General features: G+C 47.2%; 2 protein-coding genes across 3 annotated transcripts in view; one reads left to right on the forward strand and one right to left on the reverse strand.

Annotated features, from left to right (window-relative positions):
• Positions 1-8385, forward strand: part of NEK6 (NIMA related kinase 6) — a 58561-nt gene extending 50176 nt beyond the window's left edge. The window contains exons 9-10 of one of the 2 annotated variants that reach the window (XM_036854545.1): positions 3657-3770; positions 6811-8385. In XM_036854545.1, coding sequence (XP_036710440.1) covers positions 3657-3770; positions 6811-6921 — 225 coding nt within the window. In that variant the 3' untranslated portion in view covers positions 6922-8385. The remainder of the gene's footprint in view (positions 1-3656; positions 3771-6810) is intronic. The other variant, XM_036854546.1, reaches the window with a different exon arrangement.
• Positions 8386-9456: 1071 nt separating this feature from the next.
• PSMB7 (proteasome 20S subunit beta 7) overlaps positions 9457-26238 on the reverse strand; it is a 56464-nt gene continuing 39682 nt past the window's right edge. The window contains exons 7-8 of the mRNA XM_036854547.1: positions 12091-12242; positions 9457-9688 (exon numbers count right to left, since the gene is read on the reverse strand). Coding sequence (XP_036710442.1) covers positions 9577-9688; positions 12091-12242 — 264 coding nt within the window. The 3' untranslated portion in view covers positions 9457-9576. The remainder of the gene's footprint in view (positions 9689-12090; positions 12243-26238) is intronic.

Consider the following 26238-nt stretch of genomic DNA (forward strand, 5'->3'; position numbering starts at 1 on the left):
GTTAGGTTCCTACGGCTGCTCTAACAGATTGATTGACTTCATACAACTTAAAATTATTCTCTTATCGTTCTGGAAGCCAGAAGCCCAAAATCGATTTCAGTGGACTAAAGGCAAGGAAAATGAAAAGGCCACCCACATTCCTTGGCTTGTGACCTCTTCCTCGTATCACTTAAGTCAGCACACCTCCTTCTCCTCTTCTGTACTCAAAAATCTCCCTCTGCTCCTTCTTATAAAGATACTGTGATTACACTTAGGGCCCACCTGGATCACCTGGGACACTCCCCCCATCTGGGGATCCTTAATTTCATCACATCTGCCGAATTTATTTTGCCATATAAGGCAACACATTCGCAGGCTCCAAGGATTAGGACATGAACATCTTTGGGGGCTTTTATTCAGCCCACCACACCCCCTTCCACCTGGGCATCCCGATGTCACTGAGGACCTCCCAAGGCCACCTTAAGGTGCTGATGTTGACCCGTGGCTAGTGAGGAGCCGCCACAAAGCACTATACCTGGCCTGAGCTCCTCAGGGGGGGTGCCAAGTGGGATCTGTCTTGAAGAGGTCAGCATAGGAGAAAAGGGCCAAACAGCTCAGCCGCCGGGAGCAGCACTGCCCTGGACATTGTAGTGAATCACAAGAATCACACCAGGCCAGTCCCAGCTTTGCTGTAAGGGAGAAAGCGGGCTCAGAGAGGTGGAGAGACCTCCCAGGGTCACACAGCAAGGCAGTGACCTAGATGGGCACTGATACTGTCGATGCTTGCCCTCCTCTGAACAGGAGCCAGGAAGGGACCTGTGGTCCTTGTGGAGCCAGGGCCTCTCCCCTTCTCTCCAGCCACCAGGGAAGGCGTGACTGGTGGAGAAAGAGATGCAGGGCCTCTGCTCAGGGCCCGGTTGTGAGGATCCCCCAGCAACTTCAGTGGCCCCTCCAGGAGCTCCCAGCAGGGATGCCCAAGCTTGGCCTGTTGGAAGACCTGGCGCTTTATTTTCATTACCCGGCACATCCCATGGAGGCACTCAGCAGGCTGCCTGGGCTCTGCAGGATTTATTTATTTACATGGGAGCTCAGCTCTGAGCACAGAGCTGAAGGAATCAGGATCCTCAGTGGGGGGCCTTCTTACGGCAGCCTCAGCCTGAGGAGGCTGAGACCAGCAAGAAAGTGGGCCAGGGGACAGGTTCAGCCGTGCCTTGTATGGAATCCTGCTTTGGAATTCTGGCTTGAGCCAGAGAATGGTCTGGATACCCCCTACCTCGTGGGGAAGCAGGGCTGCAGACTGCTTGGCAACTAGCCTCTGGGTTCAACCTTCACTCCCGGACGAGGTCGGGAGATCCTGGTGATGAGATGGACGTCCGAGGCCCTGACAGGGCCAGAGTCAAAAGCAGTCGCTGTGCACTCTGAGTCAGAATCCCCTTCTCCTTCTGACATCTTAAATCACACACCAGTTTCCCTGAGCCCTCCCAGCGGGGGCAAGTGGCCACACTCTCCCATTTCCCCGGCTATGTGTCATCCCAATAACGCCAGGCAGGAAAAGTTCTGCATTTGAGGAGCAGCGCTGAGAGCCGTGGCTTTGGCAGTTCTAACGAGGCCCCAAACAGCAATTCCTCCTCTGCTTCAACCAGTCAGAGGTGGGTGGTCGCCGGTACGAGGAGATCTCGCCATCCGGGGTAATCGTTCTAATCCCAGTGTCTCAAGCAGCCCCAGAGGTTCCTTCACAGCCCAGTGCTCTGATCTGGGTGGAAGGCCCGTGACTGGCAGCTGGAGGGGAGCAGGCGGGACGCTGCTTCCGCTAGAATCTGCATTTATGGATGCAGAAGCCACTGTGAGCCAGGGAGGCAGAGAGGACTCCTCTGGCATAGCTCGCTGCTGACCCTGTTCAGAAAGCTTTTCTGAGACAGTGTGGGGAAGGTGCCAGGAAGGATGGAGAGATTCTCTGAAGGGAACGGCAGATACGGGGCTCATGCGTCGCCATTCTGGGGCCCTTTTGGAGTCCCACACAGCAAGTTTTGTGCAAATCAGATCAGGCTGGCTTGTTGAAAGGATCACCCAGTCCCTCTCCCAGGTCAGACACGTGAAAAACCAGAGCCCGTGTTAGTGGGGCCGACATCCTTTCTACTCTGAACAGACACGCTTTCCAGGAAAATCCATCTTAATCCTCCTGCCGTGACTTGAAGGGCACCACATCACCCCGAATGACTGCCCTGGAGCCTCAGCTGCTCTCTACTGTAGCAACAGATGTCCTTTTGAAACTGCCCAATTAACCCTTTGCACCCGAGGTTCTCATTTTAATTATTGGAAATACATCACCCAAGTGATGCCATTTTGCATGCTAGATGGTAAAGCCAGTTCAGTCAGGCTGCCTGAGCCCACAGGGGGCAGGGCCTCTGCATACTTATCCTGCCCCGCCAAGTGCCAGGGCCACTCCCTGCAGCCGTCCCGCAGGGGTGGGTTTCACGGTCCAGGCGGGTTCCCAGCCCTCCTCAGAGGGGCCCAAGCCCCTGGTCAGGGGGAGTAGACACCCATGTGAAAGCAGTCAGTCAGGGCCCAGGCACCTGGCCCACAGGTGCTGCCCGGGGCAGACTCCTGACCTGGGTCAGAGGAAACCCCCAAGTCTCCAGGCCACACTGCCTCTCCCAAGGCCATCTGGAAGCCCAAGGGCACTGCCTGGGCTCTGAAGACCCCTGTGCGCTTCTGAAGGAGGCAAGCCCTGCTTGCTGTTGGGATCACCTGACCTGTTCACAGGGGTGAACAGAGCATGGGGCAGACCAGGAAACAAGCTGATGGGCTACCACGGGTTCCTCCAGCCCGGAGACAGGGTTCGCCCACCCACCTTCCGGAGCCTGAAGGGGAGTGAGGATTCCTCAGGTGTCCCACAGGCCCCGGCTGTGGAGTCTATGCCGAGTGGCCCTGGCAGCCCGGCTCCTTGAAGGGAACCAGGGCCAAACGGACAGGCGGGCACAATTACCCGACGGCACTTCATTAGCAGGAGGTGTCGGGCCGTCACCTGGAGGCAGGCAACAGTGAGCGGGAGTGGCAAGCAGCACCTGAATCCCATTACGGAGCAATCGGCAGATGGGGCTGGCGGGCGCCGTGCTGGGCTGCCTCACGGGCAGCCCACGTCTCCCGTGTGCCCCCGTTGAAGACACCCCCCCCGCCCGTCGTGCTCTGAGTGGTGGGGTGGGGAGTCCGGGCAGTTCCCTGACTGGGTGAGAACCCGTTGGGGCCTCCACGGTCCCCCAGCAGAGGGCCTGGTTTCAGGATGGAGCTAGATGACGTCCGCTCAGGTTGTGATGCCTCCTGTGCCAGCCAAGCCTCACCACAGCCCTGCAGGTGGAGCTGCGTCCATTTTCGATGAGGAAACCAGAGGCCAGGCGTGCGCCTGCTCACGGCTGGCCCTTAGGACTCAGCTGCCCCTTCTTTACTGCCTTTACAGTTTTGTCACTGAAACCTTTGTCCCGTTTAATTTGCTTATGTAACAAGGATCGTGTTAAAACTGCCACTTTCTGTTGAACCCTAGCTTCCTCAGGACATGGGGGAGTCTTGCTGGACAGCCGCTGCGGTGAGGACCCGGAAGCACCACACCCCCATCTGGAGTGGCCCCTTTTGCCCTGGACCTCAAGGCTGAAAACTCATCTCTCATCCCCCTCTCCTTGCAGATGGCAGCTCTTCAGAGCCCCTTCTATGGAGATAAAATGAACCTCTTCTCCCTCTGCCAGAAGATCGAGCAGTGTGACTACCCACCTCTCCCCGGAGAACATTACTCTGAGAAGGTGAGTTTGCTGCCGCCGGGGCTGGGCCTGGTGAGCTCCAGACGACCCGCAGGGCTCAAGGAGGGGCAGCTCCAAGATCCCAGGGCTGTGGGGCTGAGCTTGGGTTCACTTAACAGAGCCGAGAAGGAAGATTTCTGGGGAAGCGACTCAGAAGGGGGAAACAAGCAGACTGATTTTACCGGAGGTCTCAGGGACCCCAGCGTGGGCCCCCCGACAGCAGGGCTGCAGGCCACCCACTGGCAGGAACCAGCAGGAGCTGGCCCGTCAGCACCCTCCTGCCCGTTTGGCTCCCAACCCAGTGCTTGAGTGGGAGGCTCGCTGCTGCGGGGCCCGGAGACGGGCTCCCGGCGTCCAGCAACAGGAGCCAGACGCAGTGGGTGGCAGGGCCTGGCCGGCCCCACAGCACTGCTGGCGGCCACTCTGCTCCCATGACGGGGAACCAAAGCAAGCAGCCTGGTCTTGCCGCCACAAACCTAGGTCAGACCCCTTGGCCTTTTATTTTCAACATTTTACACTGAGCGCAGGACAGCCTGACAGGTCTGGCCATCAGGCTGTGACAGGTGAGGCTGTGGGAGAGCATCATCTGCCTCAGTTCCCTCATCTTGAAAACAGGCCTAATATTTTGCCTTCATGGATAAAAAGTGAGGATGAGATGACAGGCTTACAGCACAGCGTGGTTAAGAGTGTAAACAGAGGCACAGGTTTACATACTCCCCTCACTATTCTTGGGCAAGTCACTGAACTGAGTCTCAGTTTCCTCATCTGTAAAATGGGATAATCCTGGAATCCACCTCATTGGATTAAGGATTAAGGCAATGCATTTACAACCATCATCATCTGGCTGTAGCATAGGGCCTGGCTCAGAGTAGATTCTCAATATGGGTTATTTTTGTTCAAGGTCAATGCTAGTGGGTGTGATCAGGAGTCTGAGCCCTCCATGGGCCCACCCTGCATGACCACAGGCCACTGCCTCACAATAATTAACGGCTCACATTTATGATTTACTGTGTTGAATCCCCCCCCACCCCACCCCTAATGCCATTTTACCAGGAAGGAAACTGAGACACAGACTGGTTAAGTAACTTGCCCAAGTCACGTAACTTGCTTGTGGTGAAGGCAGGGTTTGACCCAGATGACCTGCGCCTAGCCACTGCGCTATCCTGTTTCCTGAGGGCACCCGCCCCTCTTCTATAGCCAGTCGTCCAGCCAGAGTGAGGAGCCGTGCATCCTGCTCACTTCACAATCCTGAAAGCTCTGGAAGGAGCAGCCCTTGCCCACCAGGGCCCTGGGTCGGGGCCGGCCAAGCTGTAGCAACCAGGTGCCCCAGTGCGCGCTAACCCTGGATCCAGGCAGGCCAGCTAGAAAGGTCATCAGCCACCCTTCTCCTGGCACCCTCTGCTCCCAGTGCCATGCCTGCGGCTCTGCAGACTCCCAGCAGAGTGAGGGGCAGGAGCGCACATTCCTACGGCGTTCTTACGAGTACCTTTGGAGGAAGTACTTGTGCTCCGGAGTGGAAGTTGGCAGGAAAGGAAAAACTAGTTAGTGCTCTTCACCAAGTTAATAGTTGCATTTGGTTTTTCTTCCCCATCTTTTGTTTGAATTTGGAATTTTGTTTCATGTTGGAATTTGTTGAGAAGCTTGGAGCCATGCCACTTGGAGCAAATGACAACTTCTCTGTGCCTCAGTTTCCCCATCTATAAATGGGAACCGTAACCTCTGCCTCATGGTTATGAAGCTGAAATGAACGAACCCACATAAAGCCCTCAGCCCCCTTCCCTCCCAAGTCAGTCCTTCCAGTGTCCAGAGCTCCTACTCCCCAGAGCACCTGGCTTTCACCCGTTATGTGCAACTTCTGGAGGTGCTAATTCTTAGCACTGGAGCTCCTCAGCACACCTCACTTTTGAAGTTATATGTCCTCTTAGAAATGGAAATAAGACACTTTCTCTTCTGAAATTTTCAAACATGCACTTATTGCTGTGTGGTTTACAAATGAGCAATTCGGGTCACAGAGACTTTACCTTAATGTGGTTTTCTTGGGCACTTTAACCTGTCAGAGGCCAACCACAGCTACCTTCCCCTGAATACTGTAAGGTTCTGAAGAGTATGGTCTCATCGTGGGCAGCCTCAGACTCCAGGAGTGTCCAAGCCGGCTGCAGGCTCAGCTGCATCTGGCCAGGGGCTTCCCAGTGTTTATACAGCAGTGAAATCCCAGAAAGGCAGCAGGCAGTTTGGAGCGTCTCCTGGGGGAGGAACCCCAGGCCCCTCAGCCTAGAACACCTCAGGAGTGAAACAGGGAGTGTGCACCGTAGCCTGGGCCTCCGCATGACCCTTGTGCCCACCCCAGACTTGCTGACCACGGCCGCAGAGTCCCCATGAGCCCCCCTTAGTCAGGATCTCCCCTCTCCCTGCTGCGGCCCTGGCCAGCCCCTCCAGCAGCAGGTATTTAAATGAAAAAATTGCAGTGAGCCCAGTGATGCAAGTTAAGACGTAGGCTTTTTACGGTCATTATTTTAATTACCATTAAAATAATTGGCACTCTGGCTATCAGAAGAATGGAGGTGATCAGAGGATCAAGGTGCCCCTCCCCGACCCCGAGGCAGGAGCAGCCTTCAGTGTCTGTATAATTAAAAGCTCCGTCTTTCATGAGCACAATAAAGAGGCCAGGGGGTAGGCAGACTGCAGCTCTGCTGCATGTTAATACATTTATTATGATCAATAAGCCCTTGCCTTGAGTTTTGTCCTCTGGTTTGGGCATCTGCATGACTGACAGCAGACACACACACTGTACACACAGATTTAGCCAGTAGTGTAGGCAGTTGAAGGTTCAACATTATTTGGAGGTACCACTCTCATGGCCTTTGAGGCCAGACAGGCCTGGTGCTGGTCCTGCTCTCCCCTGGTGACTGTGACTACTCACCCACCACTCACCTGTCTTGGGCACCATTCCTCATATTCTAGTTGCCCTGAGGGTTCATGAGTTAATGCAGAGCCTCAGCAAGGCTGCTTACGAATAATACACGTATCATCCTCTCCCTTGCAGTTACGAGAATTGGTCAGTATGTGCATCCACCCTGACCCCAACCAGAGACCCGACATCAGCTACGTGCACCAGGTTGCCAAACAGATGCACGTGTGGACTTCGAGCACCTGAGCGTGGATGCAGCGCGCCTTCTCAGAAGCCACACCGCTCTGCCTTACCTGAGTCTTCTCTCCAAAGTGGCCACCTGGTAGCCGAGACCAACTAAGACAAGAGGGTTCAGCAGGTTCCCCAAAGAGGGGCCGGGCTTTACAGCAGATGCTGAATACAGGGCTGCTGGGGGGAGGGGCACTGGTCACGTGTTACTGGTGGTCAAATTTGAAAGTCCTTTCTTTAAACTGTTGTGAACACTCTCAGCTGGGTTGTTAACAAGGGTGGATGGTTCAGTGAGCCGCTGAGGCACCTCTTATATCTGGACTGTAATGTGAATCTTTCGGATAATTCCTTCAGTGACCTGTCAAGGTTTGAACTAACAGGAGAATCCAGGAGACGACTGTGTGATTTGTAGTGAGCCTTTTAAAATGGTTAGTAGTAAGTTTGGTTTAGCTCTTAGAATCTTTTCAAACAATCAAGCTGTGTGCTTAATTTACTCTGTTGTAAGGGGAGAAAGTGGAAATAATTTTTTAAGTAGAGTGGAGATTTTCCTAATATTTTTATCTACGTTTATAACTTGACGATGAGGCGAACCCAGCATCTGGTATAGAGGCAAATAGTATTTGAAAGCCATGAGTGTTTTCTGTGCAGCCCGGCTCAGCCGTCCTCTCCTGAACACCTGCTAGTACTAGGCACCTCACCTGCTTGAATGCTGGCAGTTCATTTAATGATCAGTGTTAAGTGTTTTCTTCCATGAGAAGGAAGCACAGGATACGAAAAATACGCGGGCTTTGCCCTCAGGCTATTCTCTGTACAAGTTCTGGTTCTGCACCTTCCTAGCATGACCCTGGGCAAGTTTCTTAGCCTCTCTGAGCCTGTTGCCTCATCTGTAAAATGGGACTAATAACATCTACCTTCAGGGTTGCTGACAGAATTTGAAATAAAATATGTAAGTTACCTAGCACATTGTAGACGATCCAAAAATGGTAGCCACTCACCCCTTCACAAAGCTGAAGTCCATGGACCATGTAAGTCAAGAGTTAATGTACAGCCGTATTCTTTGTAGGAAAGCAGAAATGTGTTCATTTATTTCTTGTTCCCAAATAGGATTAACTGTGAAGACTAATTTATAAATGTGAACTTAAGGAAAACTCAAGCTCTGAAGGAAATAGTTTGAATTTTGTTTTTACACTCAAGTTAATCCTCAAATGGTCTAAGTTGTCATCCACGACTTAGTGACAGTTCAGCCCTCCAGAAAGAGTACATGCCTGTCCGCTCCACTGGTGTCCTGGTCAGGAGCTCTGACCAGGCCTCCCTGGGGATAAAGGATTTGGGCTGGGCCACTGCGCTGTTTCCATGTGTGAACTCTGTTCTACTGTAACACTGTCGGGTTTGAGAAATTTTCTTCAGATGCAGCCTCTGCTTTGTACTCATTCTCCATGGTTGAAATAAAATGGGGTAAGAGGGGTTCCTTCTGTGAATGAGTACGATTCATGAGTAATTTTAAAACAGCTTCACACCGCAGCACAATTTCTAGAGCCTCCTTTAAAAGCACAATTTCTAGAGCCTCCTTTAAAAACACAACTTCTCAGGCCTCAGACATTCTGAGTAATCTGGGAATTTTTTTAAGCTCCCCAGATAATTTTGATAAATCGTCAGCCAAGTTGCTATCCTAAATAATTCCATTGTTCTCCCCACCCACTCCTGGCAGTTTAACAAGGGAGGCTGGCCCAAGAGTGTGCTCACTCTGGAAGACCATGGCACCAGGCCTCTTTCTCTTGTCCCCCCAGCCATGCTTGCTCTGGGGGACAGTCACACCCTGTGTCCTGTCTGGCACTCACCACTGAAAGTTTTTCTGATTCCAGACAGATTTTTTGCAAATACTCTGCTTACGGCTCTCAGAATCCCTACTGTGTCTGTCTCCCTTGGCAGTATCAGCGTTGGACACAGATGAACTTGCTTTCTGTATGCCATCCGCTTTCGACACCATGAGAACAATTCTGCCTACTACTCGGACCCTCTGGAGGTATACAATTTCAACCATTCACCAGGCTTGAGTGTTTGAGAAACGATGATATCCTCATCATAACAGATAGTAAGGCCCAAAGCATTCTTTTGACTTCAGTGAAACTGGCCAAAGTGGAGTTCACCCAGGTTCATGCAGCTATAGCAAAACAAAACTGTCCACCTACCTGCTTTTTCTTGGTACTCAGAACTGATCATCTCTATTTCTTTCCTACTTGGCTGTTGGGGTAAAAGGCTGTGCTGCACTCATCCTAAAAAAACAAAAACAAAAACCTGGGACTACCCTGAACAAAGAGAAAGTAAGTTAGCACAAGGGCTGCGTGTAATAAATGTTCAACTGAAGAATCAGAGCAACCCAATCTGACTTCCTGCAACAAATGAGGCCTCGTCTGTTTTTAGAAGGATTAAACTGCTCTTACACCCACCTGAACGCAGAGTAGTATTCAGGGAGGGATTAACATCGTGAAGGGGAGGCCAGGTCGATGGGCCTCAGCAGCCCAAAAAACCACACAGCCCCGAGACTTCAGCCACTTAACTTGGTTTTCATTTTTTATTGGGTTCATTCAGCAAACACTGGCCGAATGTCTTACAGGGGGAGCCTCCATTGCCCCCAGTCTTCTAGAGCAATAACCAGACATCCACCAACACCATTCAGGAAGTGTCCATTGTTTGGACTGTTTCTTCCAGCACCTCAATTTCCAGGGTAGTGACTTTTTCAGTGAGGACTGCAGTGGTCCCTTTCTCACACCTGTACCGGCCAAACCTAATGAGAAAAACAAACGCAGAGAGTTAGGATCCCCCCAAGGGGCCTGATGGAGGGCTGGAGAGAGGGATAAGTATGCAGGCAGCGAGCAGGCCTGGACTGGTATCCTGGCTCTCCTGACTCCCAGTTCTGCGACCTTGGGAGGATTCAGCTCCCCCAAGGTTCACTTTCCTCGGCTTTCAAGTGCTACAAAATGGGGATACCTGGTAGACATGATGCACATGAAAAGAGATAATATAGAGCACCTGGCACTAGGTGGACATTCAAATTTCCTTCCCCACCTCACCATCCCCAGAAGATGCTGGAAAGCATTTGGGCCTCTGCCTTCAAGCTTCAACCTCCCTAAAGTACCTTTCAGTAACCAGCAGGAAGCGAATCCTTTCATTAAGCTGCCATGGCCATTCTCTTGAATAGTAACAAGAATGACATAACTGTTACCTTAAACACTTTAAAAATATTTGGAAGCATAAACAGTATAAAAATGACCCGCAGCCAGACTCTGGGCTTGTCACTTTTGACCACACTCCCGAGACTCAAGAAGGGAGAGTTAACTGTCCCCACAGGGACATGGTAGATCAGCACAAGGACACACCCAACACCACCCTTCTCAAGGTGAATCTGACAGAGGTTTCTCTGAGCACAAGGCAGTCTAGAAGATAAAAATCTGAACGGCTGATTTTACAGTGGGGCCAGGAATTACAACACTGTCAAACAGCAGCACAAGTCCAACTGTTCCTCTCATCTGTCCCCAGCTGGGACACTATTTCTGTCAACCTGACATGGACTAAGAGGAGGCTGCTGGCTGTGCCATGACTACGTGCTCCCTGAAGAGCCAGCCTCTCAAATGGGAGCTTGTGCTTGAAGACGGCAGGAAGCAGAAAAAAGAGGGCGACACAACAGAGCTCTGTACAAAACCAGGAGTAGGCACAGCCAAGAAAAGCTGGCCTTTATTTCTGCGAAAACTTCCCACGGTCCCCACAAAGTTCTCTTAAAGGATCCGAGCAGCAGCACCTTTTTAAGATGTGCCCCGCCCCTCCCCTGCTGGTGTGAAGACGCTGTTCCTTCCCCCACACTGGATGGACCCGTGGCAGCTTGTGGCCTTGGAGCCAGAGCCCCATGTGACTTCTGTGCACCTGACTCATCTGATCCACAACGTCTGTGGGAGGTGTGGACACAACAAGAGCCTCCTCACCATCCTGGCTTACAGCACCTGTTTCAGCAGCACGAGGGGAGGGCTTCTACCTGAAGCAACAGTGGGCTGCACAACAGGGCTGCAGAGGAGCCAATGGGAACGTACAAGGCCAGGTCCAACACAGCCCCAGGCCTGAAAGGTTGCTTCCCTTCCCACCTAGGGCCCGAGAATTCCATGGGCTCATTAGCGATCACCTAGTCTAGCTCCATCATTTCCAAGACAGGTGCCCAAAGTCACCACACCAGGCCATGACAGGTCCCCACCCCGAGCCAGAGCTCTTTGCTGCTGTGCTGCCCTACCCCATCATGAACACGTCTTCACAATGCTGAGCGCACACTGCGGTGAATACCCACTGGTTCTCAATGTTCTATTTGTTCCTTGTGAATTACTCCTGACTTGGAGTTGAGTACATGTGGTGGGAGTTAAAGCAGCATCGTGGAAGGTGATGTGCTTGCTCTCCTCCAGTGGAGCTTGGGGCTCAGTTTATAAACGCTGCTGTGTACGCTGCTGTCAGATGAAGACAGCTGGAGCAGAGCTCAGAAGCCACATTTTGAGCAGCTCAGCCTCCAGGAAGAGGTCAGGCAGCTGGACGGCCATACAGGACTGCTGATGAGCAGCTCACCTGCCACCAGGGCGGGAAACCTTCCAGTTCCGCCAGCAAATCAACTAGAAGCTCGCCCCCCTCTCCGAGCTGGACTGCACCACGGAGAGCAGTGCCTGCTCGGCATGTGCCACGGGCTAAATGGCATGGCTCCCTCCACAGCAGGAAGCAACAGTTAGCTCCCAAGGCTAACTTTCAGGGACTCTTAACCAATGGCTGATAACCATCTAGGAAATGGAAACCACTCTGAGGAAAAGCTATGGGTTGGATGCCCTGGAGAATGTACCTTCTCACAGAATTTCATACAGAATTCAGAGGCATCTTTAAGAGACTAGAGAAAGGACAGCACGTGATTCAAAGCTCTCCCTGCAATCCCCAGTCTAGGAGTCTTTCCACTCAACCTCTCCCATCAACATTTTACAAACTGTATCACTTTTCTACACCTGACAGCAGCCCACAATCATAAAACAAATAATGATTCAAAGGTCTGTTGAATAAAGCTGGCTTGGGGACTCTGGCTTTACTTAACGTGGGTAACAATCAAGAAAACCCTGTCCAGATGCCGTGAATATAAAAAGGGTGGCCACAGGAAGAATCTCCTTCACTTACCTGGTTCCCTTCTTATTAGGCACTGAGTACGGGCGGAGAAAATCCAGCTTGCTCTTGCTGATGACACAGAGATCAATGTTACTTCCAGACCCCAGGTCATTGAAGATGCCAGCTGCTATGGCTTCACTCACCAGCTTCTTGGCTTCCTCCTCCTGAGAAAGAAAATATCAACAATAGTGTCCCCAGTCAAATGGAGGGTCTGTTCTGATGTCCACAGAGTGCTTTCACAAGCAGTAAGAGAAAAGGAAAAGGGAAAAAAAAAAGAAAGCCAACCTGTGAGGTAGGCATTGTTTTCAGTGCCTGTTTTATAAATGAAGGAAAGGTCTCAAAGTACCTCAATATCTGCCCAAGGTTTCTCAGCTGGTAAGTGAGAGACCCAGGCCTTTCAAGCCCTTTATGCACACACTCCCTCTTAATCTTAAACAAACCGCTTCACGTCAGACGCTCACCACACAACTGAGAACTGTGGGCTGACAGGGCAATTTATCATCTAAAACAGGGGTTGGGAAACTTTTTTTTTTTTAATTTATTTTATTTATTTATGGCTGTGTTGGGTCTTCGTTTCTGTGCGAGGTCTTTCTCTAGTTGTGGCAAGCGGGGGCCACTCTTCATTGCGGTGCACGGGCCTCTCACTATCGCGGCCTCTCTTGTTGCGGAGCACAGGCTCCAGATGCGCAGGCTCAGTAATTGTGGCTCACGGGCCCAGCTGCTCCGCGGCATGTGGGATCTTCCCAGACCAGGGCTCGAACCCGTGTCTCCTGCATTGGCAGGCAGACTCTCAACCACTGCGCCACCAGGGAAGCCCTGGGAAACTTTTTACAAAGGGCCAGGTAGTAAGTATTTTAGACTTTGTAGATATACAGTCTCCATCATAACTACTCAACTCAGTCATGGTAGCACAAAACAGCCACAGACAATATGCAAACAAGTGGGCGTGGCTTGTGCCAATAAAACTTCATAAAACAAAAATGGGCACTGGGCTGGATTTGGCCCATGGGGTGTAGTTTGCAGGCCCCTAATCAAAAATGTCCAAAAATGGTTGGAATCTGCTTCCTGGTAACATAATGAAGAAAGTCAGTATCATGGGGAAAAAACTAACACCAAAACACAGCTCTGGGGAAATGCTGGCAGAGCCAAGGGTAGGACCTCTTGCCCAAAAGAATCTATCCCCTCCCACTAATGAGTCTGCATGTTCACTGAAGTGATTCCTTTCTTTGAATCACTCTCTTACTTTTCCTTTAAGAGCAAGTCTAAGTCTCCAACAATTACTGGTTGAAAAGTAGATTAATTGATTTCTTACCAAGAAACATCAGACTCAGGTTAACTACAATGCAGTGTAATAAGGGCTAACGGATAACTGAGAAGGAGCTGTGAGAACACTGGCTGGGGTCCGTAAAGCTTCAGGGAGGGCTGAAGGACAGGTTGCACACCAGGCACTCAGAAAACAGGGCAGTGAAACAGAAGGCAGGCGCCAGAGGCAGCAGGGCAGGACCTGGGGAACACCAAGTTCAAGCTCTCTACGTAACAAGGACAAAAAATGAACCAATCTCCCAAAGAAGAGACTTTAACTTGAGCTGTAGCCCACCTTCCCCGTACACCAGGGCATGAGAGTCCATAAACATGCAAGCTGAAGTAAAGAGCTCATCCAAGTAACATCCTTGGAGAAACACGGATGCCCTGCCCAAAATTCCAGCCTGAGATCAAAGAGCAGGTCCACTGTCTTCAAGTCCTGAGAAGATCGGAGAGATCTCTCAGAGCTCCTGCTCCTCTGCCTGCCCTAAGCCAATAAGTGGGATTCCAGTGACATGAGCATTCCAGTGACATGAGCGCCCTCTTCAGACTCAGAGAAGGATAGAGAAGGCCCTGCTGGAAATGGGATCCTCAGCAACCCAGCAGCAGGGGCTGCGGGGGTTATTCTGACCTTTATCCCACCAGGTTTTTCCACTTCCTGAGTGGCACCTATGTGGGGTCAATGGAACCAGTTATTCTCTTGTGCACATACAGCCCCACAGAATTCATTCAAACATGATCCTCTAATCAGAAGTTCCCTCCTGGGATTCCCAAGCCTATGGAGGCCAAAAGCCTTACCAGAAACCAGTGAAGGTGGTAGCAAATAAAGCATCCTAGAGCAGGAGATGGCCGCCGCCGCCGCTGCTGCTGCTGCTACCATAGACACGGCAAAAACCAACCACTAACTTAACAAGTGCAAAACCATTCCAACTTGCGTCTGTTAATAAATAACCCGTGGGGCGGGGTGGGGGGGGGCGTCCTGTGTATCAGAGCATCTTGCTTATACCTCTGCTCCTGACCTACATCTCCTCTTCTCTTCTCTGCTGTTTTACTATTTTGCTTTGTCATCACTGCTTTTCTCATCACTGCTGCTGATGCCTTGAGCCAGCCAACAGTACCAAGTGGATGTCACAAATGCCGCTGGCAGCACTTAGTACTGCAGATTTAAATTTCCCAAATTATTTTATATTTGGGGACGGGGATGGGGGAAGACTTACAAGAAACTGAAATATACACATTATATTAGGCGTGCATATCTGACATCAATCCATTACAATCCACTGATACCAGGATGCGGACAGTGCTGAGATTACAGGTGAGTCTTCCTCTATTTTGCAAATATTCTTTAATGTGAGTAGATAAACTTATAAAACTTAAAAATGTGTAAAATATATTACATATAGCCTGAGTTACTCATAAAATTATCATGTGTGCTATTATTTAAGTGTAATGCTTTTAAAAATTGGAGAAATATACCTTTTAAATTCCTCCCCCCCCCCCCCCCCCCAATTCTAGGGAACATAATTAAGGAAGGAAATATCACAAGTCTCTGATTTTCTTTCCCCAGTCCTACCCACCTCTCATACACACAGGACTGAAGATGTTATGAAATGGAATGAAGTTTACATTTCATTAAGCACCTACTATAATGTGCCAAGTACTGAGTTAGGCACTTTGATGATCATCATCATTTTTACCCCTGCCCTTAACCATCTTCTGAGGTTGGTACTGTCAGAAACTAAGGCTGAGAGAGTGTCAATGACTTGCCCAAGGTCACATAGCTAATAAATAGTTAAAACAGGACCACTGGGCTCCAGAGCCAGAATGCCACAGCACATAAGCTCATAAGTAATCTGTCTCAGCTCTGAGCTGGGGGCTCCTGAGCAAGTTGGGGACAGTGGACAGCAGTCCCTTGATTCAGGGTGTCATTCCCCCATCAGCAAGGATCTTCAGAACCTGAGCAAGTTTAAGAGAAAGATGGTGGTTGCCAACTTCTCTTTGAGCCAGCTAGCAGTCCCTCTGATGGTCATTTCCATGGCAGGGGGAAGCACTGTTTCCCAAACTGCCCACAGACCACCACTTAAACATTTCTACAATGTGATATGGCAGAGATCAATATTAAGATCCAAAGTCTTATTTCACATATTCCTCACTTCCACCAAAAACCCTCAAAAGGCAAATAGAGTGAAAATTACCAAGGCTCTTTTGTCTGCCCATTACTTACATAGTTAATGTCTTCAACAAATATTTACAGACACCTACTATGTGCCAGGAATTGTATCATATGACAAATATGGTCTTTTACCACAGTATTTCCATACCCAGAATTCTAGACACATATGCAAATATGCTACTGGGCATATTCACACTGTGTTTTCTTTATAGTGAATTTCACAATTAAACAAGTCTTGTCTTTAACACGTGCTACCAAATATTTAGGAAAACTACTAAGAAAAACCACAAACTAAAAGCAAGAGGTGGGGAAAACACCACATTTTTATCTGTCTCTGGCTCACAATAAATGCAGAAGCATTGTTTCTTCCTTTAGGATTCATTCTTCATGAGGAAATTGCCTCTCCCTTTTCTGGAAGAGGCAAAGTGACCTAATAAGTTCTGAGCAGCATCCGCCTGGGGACAGCTGCTACAGAGGGGCTCTGACGAGGGCCCTGCAGAGCCTGTGACCCCAGCTGTAAGGCTCTCTCCCACTGCCGGGCCAGCATCCTCCCCGGCCAGCTGCTCATGGATTTATGTTGCTAGTCACAAGGGAACTTGGATTCAATGTGTAGACAGAGCAGCCAGACTCATCCAGGCTATTAAAATAAATTAATTAATTAATTAAAAAAAAAAAAAGGCTCTCCACGCCAATGGCAGCTTCCTTTTACTTTGAGCTGCTCACCCAAAAGATCACCATGATCCTGGTGCTCGAAAGTTAGCTGGGCAACCCAGGTTCAAGGTCATCTGGCAGATGTGGAGGCAGACATACTGGGTTTGAATCTCCAGTTTCCTACTTACTTACTGCTGTGCAACCTTGGGCAAGTCATTTCACCTCTCTGAGTTCACTCTCTTCCTCTGTAATACAGAAATGCAGTATAGAAAGCACCTACTATAGGGTCTGGCATATAGTTATTACTTAAAAAATGGTAACTTATTTAATACAGCAATCCAGAGGGCTCCTAGAAACACAATTTATCTCTAAGGAGTGACTGCCTGTACCAAACCCCAGGCCAGGAGAAGGAGGTCCAAACAAACCTGCTGACAAATCTTCACACAGTGCTGTGGAGAAGTTCCTATAATAATTAATCCAAGCAAAAAGCACACTCCCTAAAAGTTCAGAGAATATAAAAGGAGCACTTCCTGCTTTATGGCTATGAAGACCAAACTAACTGGGAATATCAGTCCCCCGGGCCACCCCTGCTTCTTAAATGAGATTACAATAAGAGTGATGTACTACTGTACTACAAGTCAGCTGTGACAAGCAGCACTTTATAGAGCTATCTGTTTGTCTCCATCACTGCATCGCACAATGTGTCCCTGGACTCCAATGTGCAGCTCCATTTACCGCTACATGACAAATGGGCAGCACTTGTAAAAGGCAAAAAGAGGTCCATGTCGGCCATGTAATGGTCACCACAGCTGTACCCAAGTGCTTGAGGGGACAAAACAGACCCCCAAGTTCATTAAACTGACCAGTAATGGATCTTTCAAAAAGTGCCTTAGGAATCGTACAGAAAAGGCTAAAATAAATAACTCAGCATGGAAGGCTAATCTGAAACGGTGTTTGATAAATTATTTATAACACAGGCGATTGTCTGCATTTAATATTGCAGCTACTAGTAGCATCTTTAAAAGATGATTTATGTGTTGTAATGCTATTAAACTTTATATTGGCCCACTGCTAGCTATAAAGTCTGCTGAGATTTAGAGAATGAGTTTTAAACTGTCACTGCAACATCATAGGAGATGGAGACTGTATTAAATCTTTACTTTAAACCTGTTATCTAGAGAGTTGCATTTTGTAGACACTCACAAACTGACAGATTACCTCAGCATCCGCTATGGTGCAGGTCCAAAATAGTGCTGCAAAGAAACTTTTCCACATTATTCTTGTCTACAGCTACAATCAAATTTCTCTTCTCACTTAAGTGATTTTTAGATTGGGAATGTCACCAGAGTAAAATGTAGGTGCTCCAGCCAATGGGCACCCTGGACAGTTCAGCATCAAATTAACACTCTTTAAATAAACCCTCGACATTCTACTGTTCAGTTCTGCTTTCTGAACAGTGCTTTACTTACATTGGGGGCAGGCGAAATATTAAATATGCATTTGACTAAAAACCTAACATACCATTTTAAATACAGCTTTGGAATCTGAAAATACACATATATGGCAAGTCATCTGAAACAATAGATTTGTAACTAAAATTTCTTAAAGAAGTTAAAATAAAATTGGTTATTTGCTGGAAAATACATTCCATTTATGTGGCTGAGGTGCTAACATTAAGGCGGTTGAAAAAGAAAGAAATATTCAGCCTTCTTCATAAAGAAGGGAGCTCCCCTGGCTCTACTGTTTTTCAGGGCATTTCAGAGGCACCCCTTTGCTTTCTGTCCCACCGTCAAGGCAAGAGTCAGGGGACAGTGGCTCTCCTACCTTTGCTCGAGGGGAATAAGGATGTGGATGGCATCATAGCTGAACTCTCCCACAATTTTCACCAATTTTCCTATTTGCAGTTAAATCTACAAGGACCATTTAGTTCACAACAGTTTGCTCCTTTACTAAAAACTAACGATCTTACTCAATAAGAACTGAAGCAGTCCAAATTCGTCTTGGAAAAAATCTGCATAATCTTTTGTCACTTTGATTTGAAACAGCAAAAAAAAGCTATTGCTCTGATGATCTGCAGCAGAACAGATTAAAGTCTGTGTGTGACAAGAGTCTGGACTCTAAAAAGAGGACCAAAATCATGCCATTTCCATCCCAGGCAGCTAGCACAGTGCTTGGCATGAATGTCGACAAATGAAAAAAATGAAACATCAACTTCAAATGCATTCACGGCTTTGCCAAACTAAAGCATGAAATTAATTATGAAACAGATCAATACCAAAATGGGCTAATTCCCTAACTGCACCAGTCCCAACTGGGGACCAGGGAGCAAGAGCATTCAAAGACAGTTACACACACGAAAGGAAGAGGTTTAAACACAATGTTCTGCAGTGGCCTGTTGACAAGCTGAGGTTCTGACTATGTCACTGATGTGGCCTGAAGGAGTCATTCATGGCTGATGGTTGAATAAAATTTAAACAGCTCAAAAAAGTGTTTAAAAACAGTCTCCCCAAAAGCAGTGTGCTTCCTGTACCATGCAACAGACCTGATGTATCCCCTGTATAGCCACATATTTTACAGTGGAAAAAGTTAATTTTTTTTTTTCAGAGTTGACCGTGTGACAAAAACAAAGGTGTCTGAGTTTTGTTTTTGGCTTGAGCTGTTTGGGTTAACACGGTCTGCCTGTGTAAACACCTGAATTGTCAGGTGTAACTGAGCTGCAGCTGGCGCTAAGTGTGTCCAGAGTGGGGAGTGAGTTAGTGACTGTGTCTTTAAGGTCTAGATGGTGCCGCCATTTCTTCCCTCAGAAGCTTTTGTGGCATCCAAGATCTGGATGACGCAAATAATGAAGGACAAGCCGGCTGAGGGTGCAGGAGTGATTTAAGAGGTTTTGAGCCGGGACAGGAAAGGGAATTCATATTCAAGGAACTGCCAACCAAGTCCCTGCCAACTTGGCCTGTCCCAGATCACTGAATGATGCAAAAGCCTGAGCACAACCCGGGCTAGGAGAGATGTGAAAGGCTGCACAACCACAAGGGGCCAGAAAAGGCCATCCCAGAACAAGAGAAGCCTGGAAGAACTGGGTCACTAATGAACACAGTGCTTAACTCTCTCTGAGCCATAGGGGGCCATCAGAATGGGGATAATGCCTCTGTCCAAGGGCTGTTGGGAGGAATAAAGGGAAGGGAATGCCCCTGACACACAGACTTTACAAAGAGAATTGGCAGCAAGTTCAAGAGTAGAAGGAAAGAGGTAAGGGTGTGAGAGAACTAACATGGACACCCACCACATCCCTGGGTCTGAGCCAAACACTTATGGTACTTATTTGATCCTCATTATCTCCACCTGTACCACAGAGGAAACTGAGGGGCAAGAATGGTTGGCTGGTACAATCAAGGCACACGGCTGTGTGTAAGTGGGACTCAGGGATCTGTGCCAAGTTAGTGCCTGGCACCACCAAAGCCTATGTCTTCCTATCCCACCACAGGAAAAAAGGTGGTGGGCAAGAGGTTTTGCTGGATTCTGAGACAGCGAACGGAAGGAAAAACACCTAGGCTTCCAGAGGGAAAAGGACCAAGAGAGATGGGAACATATTGCTTTCCACAAGGAGAAGAAATCAGCATTCACAGCATATGTGTATACAAATATATATTTCCAAGGCTGCACTGAATCAAATATAATCAGAGAAAAAAACAAAAAACAAGAAAGACTGGGTTTAAAGAAAGAGTGAGAAATATGTTCAACAATCCTCCGAATGAAAACCAAGCCACCCCAGGTAGTAATAAGATCTTAATAATATTTCTCTCTCTCCATAAAACAATGCGGTCAGTGATAACTCTGCCGATAAACTCCTGGAGATGTTGCAAGGGCTATCGCCTGAAAAGAGGCGGGGGGGAGAAATGAAGTAAATTGGTCACAGCAAAGGTAAAAAAGAGCCACGTTCACATCGAGCCTATCTACCTCCAAAGCCTGTAGGGTAGGAAACCTGTGCCGAGTGTAGGGTGCGTGGGAAGGCTACAGGGGCTGTTACACTGTATGATCCTGCTTCTACAGCCCCACAGGGATCAGGAAGGACTGGAAGGAGATCCAAGGAAGTACAGAGCACCCTTGTTCTAGGACATTTAAAGATGGCTAAAAATGAGGCAAATTTCAAATGATGCAAAACCCCTGAAACAAATGTACAGGTCAGCTTAGTTCAGCAAACATTTACTAATGCTCTGCTCTGATACTAATACACTCCATGGACACTATGCCACACACTGGCAATAAGGCCTGAACAGATGCAGATCCTGCCCACAAAGAGTGCAGAGTCCAGAGGGAAACAAGTACAATATGGTAAGAGTCCTTAAGAGGCAAGGCTGACAATGGAACTACGAGTGTACAGAGGTCTCATGGGGCTCGGGTGATAAAGACTGGGCTGTGTCTTGACACTCAAGTAAATGGCAGCCAAGCCAAGGCGCAGAAGTGATGGCAGGAATAAAGCTATGAAAATGGGAAGGAGAAAGGGTGTGGTCATGTAGGCTAGTTCAGCATGGTTGAATCCCAGAGAGCCTCACAGACCATACAGAGAGCTGACCCTTCACACTAGTGGGAAGACGTGGAAAATTTTAAGCTGGCAAATGATGTAGTTAGATGTGTGCTTTTTGAAACTGCAGCCTGGAAGCAGTGGGGGAGGAGAGGCCAAAGGCAGGCGACAGGAAAGCAGGAGATGATAGTATTCCCAGCGAGTGCCAGTGGTGATGGTGGGCCTGGGCTGGCGGGGGAGGACCAACAGCAGGACTGGGAGGTGAACGTGGGAGAGGAGGAAGCAGCAGGCAGGTGGGAGTGCAGGAGAGGGAGAAGCAGAGAGTGCCACCTGGACTTTCAGCATCAGTCACGGACACTGACCAAACTCTAAACAAACTCAGCCTTCACAGAAAGGCCTTTTGTAACTTCTTGGCAGCTGTTTTTCTGGTGGGTTGATGGGAGACAATGATTAACTTAATTATATATTCTGCAGCAGGAACTCTAAAGAGTGTCGCCAAAAAGGCACAAGATAAAGGCAGAGCCAATGAAAGTATACTGAGGTTGTTCTGGAAAAAATGACCTGGGCTGGAACCAACCTGTAAATGCCACTTCACTGGTGGCAGGGCTCTCAAAATACTCCTGTCTGGCCTCTGGAGTGTGGTAGAAAGAGTATAAGGGAGTAGTTACCTACGGGGGCAAGAGCCAAAAGACTGTAAAGAAGGAAGCTCTAAGGGAGATTCATGGTCACGAGGGTTTGGCCATGTGCAAGGTACAGTTCTGAGGAAGCAGAAGCAGACAGGCATAAGTAAAGCAGACAAGCAGAGACAGGATTGGGTAGGAGAGCCCGATCATGAGGTGCTACCAACTCAGATACTGTTCCATGAGGCCTCTGCCAACCACCTTTTCCTGGGACCCCAGGCACACATGGCCTTCGGATACACTGTTACTTAAGGTTCTTGGGGGGAAGAGGGAGCCTTCCAAAAGGGCATAAGGAAACTTGTGGAGTCGATGGATATATCTGCCATATTGATCATGGTGATGGGGGCTGGGGAGGAGGAGGGAAGAGGCAGAGGCAAGAGAATTAAGATCCAGGAGATCCAGGTATGAATCTAGTCTTGTTACTTACAGCTATGTTACCCGGGTGGTAAAGCCACTCAACATTTTTAAGTCCCAATTTCCTCATCTGCAAAAAAGGCCTAAAACCATCTAGCACCAGGGCAGTTATGAGGATTAAGACTCTTTGCACAGGAGAAACTGCTAGCACAGTGGCTGGTATGCAGGAAACCCATGATGAATGCTAAACTGACTGGATTCTACCCTCTTTCTAACTTACACAAACGGTTATCAAAAGCTTAACCCTTGGGCTTCCCTGGTGGCGCAGTGGTTAAGAATCCGCCTGCCAATGCAGGGGACACGGGTTCGAGCCCTGGTCCGGGAAGATCCCACATGCCGTGGAGCAACTAAGGCCGTGTGCCACAACTACTGAAGCCCACGTGCCTAGAGCCCATGCTCCACTACAAGAGAGGCCACCGCAATGGGAAGCCCGAGCACCACAACGAAGACAACAGCAACTAGAGAAAAGTCCACGCGCAGCAACGGAGACCCAACGCAGCCAAAAATAAATAAAAAAAAAAAAAAAAAAAAAAAAGCTTAACCCTTTCAGAACTACCAATGCAGTGGGCAACCAATAATAACTCAGTACTTTGTTTTTTCGACCTCTAGTTCAAAGCAAATCAATTATGAAACAAGCAATTATACTGCAAATGAAATTCAAAATGATGCCATAAAACTATTCACATGCGCATCTTCCATAAACTTCACTGCCATGTCAATAAGAAGTGTACTAAGTAGCACATTTTCACTTATTATACTTCACTAGAAATTCTATTCTAAAAGGAGGAGAAAACAGAACTTACATTTACTGTTTGCAGGCACTGTGCCAAGTACATTCTTCCACTTACTCTTCCAAATAACCCTTTAAGGTAGGTACTACCCCTTACGCCCATTTTACAAATCCAGGAAACCAAGGCTCAGAGAGGGAAAATGACTAACCCAAAGGCATATGGCCAACAGCTACAAGGCCTGAGATTGAACATAGTTTTGTCTAACTCCAGAGCCCATGGATTTTTCACTCAAGACAGCAGAACCTCCAAACAATTAGCATCCAAAAACAGTAATGATACTTGTCTAGTCCTTAGATGTAACTGGTTAATCACTCATGGGTTTATCTTTTTAAAGTACCTCTAAAATTCTTCAAAGTTGCAAACATATTGCTTAAATAATGTTACTCTATCATTCCATCATTCATCTGGCTTGTTAAGAACATCCTGATGAATTTTTCTAATACAGAATGTACATTCATCAAATCCCAAAGCAAAAAGCCTATCAAATTCACTGTATCAGTACTACATTCAAATGTTTATATCTCCCTAAAATACATGCATAAAACCTCTCAGCAAACAGAATGAGTCAAATTGTTTTTTAACCACCTTGTATGTCAATAAAAAAGATACCATTTAACTTAATTTTCCCATCAGGCCATTTGTTGATTGTAAATCTTAACTGAAACAGACCAAGAAAAGGGCATTTTAATTTTCTTTTAACATTTTGGGGCAAGAAGTAGTCAGAGGATAAGAGAGCAAACTTTTGTTAAGCCTGACTGCAATTTACAAATATGGTCCTCCTAACAATTCCTTCAGGTACTGACTTTAAGCCCATTTTACAAATGAGTTTTATATTTTACAAACTGGGGCTACAGGTGTTACAGAAGAAGCAAAAATCAATCTTCAACCTAAACGTCTTCAAAGTCCATGCATACACTTTCCATCATGCCCTGTTCTTATTCCTCTACCACCCCAATTCAATTTACCTGAGTTACAAGAAACTAATATATTTGTCAAGGAATCAAAGTTAATGAATCCTTAAGTCTTTTCAGCATTCCAATATCACCACAGTTCTGATTTTAGAAAAAAACATATTCCAACATTATGAGAGGGTGACAGCGACTATGAGTGTGATTGTGTTCTACAGATACAATGTTCATTGCAAATATTTTCAAAAATCTGTACTACTAGGTGGAATTTTAAAATATCTATTTAGCACAACTTCATATTTTTAAAAATTTTTGTTTCTGCACAATTTCAGGGTTAGGGGGGAGTGGTATAAATTACCTCACAGAAACCAGCAAGTAACATTATCTGTTAAGGTTAAAACTTTAACTACCTTCCTGAGGTATGCTGCTGGGGTCTCATTACAGCAGGTGATCTCACATTCTGCCATGCACAACACACTAAGTACCAGCATCTCCCAATTACATTGTAACGTAAATCTCAAAGGACATTTGAAAAGTCTACACAGCTCCTGCACCCTCTGCCGAAACACAACCACCTCTAATGGAACGTGGCAGCTTTCTAAACTAATATTCACACGCAGGGACAGGGAAGCTAAGCGCGGCCTTATCCCACACTGAAGAGCGGATGCTAATTAAAAGCCCACACTGACTCGGGAAATGACCACTCAGACAACTTTAGACACTGTCTGGAGTTTTGTTTTCCTATTTCCAAACATGTTCAGCTGCCCAGACTTCCAGGATTACACAACTGAGAGAAAGTTAAGAGGACGAGTCCTCACACCTTTGTATGTGGTGATGCCCCTCTTCTGGAACAGCTTCCGCTCCTCTTCAGTCTCCCTACCCCACCCCTTCCTCAAACCCCAAGACAAAAAGAATTTCAAGTGAGGAGTCACATACTCTTTGAGGCCACCTTGAAGTTCCCCAGACAGATTTCACCAATTCCTCTGATCGTGACCACTACGTCCCCCTTATATGCACCATTCTCGTACTTTCAGTACTGTTTGTGGGCCTGTCCACCACCCCACTAGGCTGTAAATGTCACTAAGAAAGGGCCCTGCCTCATAATCAGACATAGAGCTTGGCACCTGGCTGGAGATAAACAGAACTCAGGTGAATGGATCTCAAGGCCGCCCTTCACATCTCAGGATGACCACCATCTCTCAATAGTTTACAGAAGCCTTAGTGGCGACTCTAATGGGGATAAAGAAGATGTTCTTCCGGTGGTGTAGGTACCACTGCTGGTTTCTTTGCCCACTGTTCTTTTGCCTTTGCCAACTTTTATGTGTCTCAGAAGTCTTTGAGAAAGCACCTTTTTAAAAAAGCCTTCAAAACAGCAGAGGTATCCAAGGTACATTTGTTCTTACTGTAATCATTTGGCTATTTCTGGAACTGTTTTTACTTTGGTTAGCAAAACCTAGACTTGATACAGGCTGAGATGCAAAAAAAATAACTGTCATAATAGTAGTAATGGCTTTGAAACATCTCATCTAAGCCAACTTTCTCATACCTCTTAAGAATTGCCAATCCCTTCAAATATTGGCAGTTCCATTTATTCAGGTCTTCCGATACATAAAATTTGCTGACTTTTCCCCTTGAGTTGATGCAGATATATGAAAACCTTATAAAAGCTTTTTTTTTTTTTTTTGGCTAGAAATGAAACTTCTCTGCCTGTGAAAATTATCGGGGCATTTTAAAATTACCATATGTTTTAGATCAGAAGGTAAAAACAGTACAGCAGCCCATGAAAACATTCCAGCCCATGAAAGCTTACAATTAACTCATTAAAATACAGTTCAAGCCCTCAAGTTCCCCTACTCTTGTAGGCAGTGGTCTCATTTAACATTTAAATATCCTGTGTCAGTAAGTTTACCATTTTTATGTTCATTTACATGTACAATGTAAACATACATAGGTACCACATTTAAATATTTAGCCCCAAATGTTATTTTAAACTTAATTTTTCCACAGAGCTATTTGATTTTTTAAAAATAAGAAGACAAAACTTCCCCAAAATCCTTAATCACACTTCAGTGTACATTAGCGAATGTATAATGTGTGGCTGCTTTGTACACCCACATGCCCACTACCTCCTCCTTTCTAATACCGCACACCACACAAGTATAATAAACCATGTTAATATTTCATACCACTGTGAAATATGCTGGAGTATCAATTCAACATCTGCTGTCTTTAGGGTCCGGGAGTCCCGCAGAGACACTTTCAATTTGTAATTGAGTTCTATGCTGAATTAATCAGCAGTTTATCTTTTTTACTAAAATAACGTCTTCACCACTAACCCAGATTTACATTAACAATTTATGCCAAATTACCTGCCAAGGCAAAACTTATAAGATTCTAAGCTACCATCCAGTAACACTCAGTCCTATATTTCATTTCTTATATTTCTCTAACCTATACACAAGAAAAGTAGAAATCCATTGTTCAAGAGCTTGCAAGCCTCTACCCACAGATGACCTCCTGGATTTGAGACACAGAGCCTCACTTCTGACAGTGAAATTCAAGCAGCCAGGGTGCAGGGTGTGGGTTCCCATCTTCTCCTGAAAGCCACCGTTCAATGTTTTTATGATTCAAAATTTTTACAAAATAAGATTTCTAGAATGGAATGAAATCAGTAAGTAATAAAAGAGCTTCTTTTATTTATTTTCCCAAGGAGCTATGA

This window comes from Balaenoptera musculus, chromosome 6, assembly GCF_009873245.2.
Source record: "Balaenoptera musculus isolate JJ_BM4_2016_0621 chromosome 6, mBalMus1.pri.v3, whole genome shotgun sequence".
Lineage (NCBI taxonomy): Eukaryota > Metazoa > Chordata > Mammalia > Artiodactyla > Balaenopteridae > Balaenoptera > Balaenoptera musculus.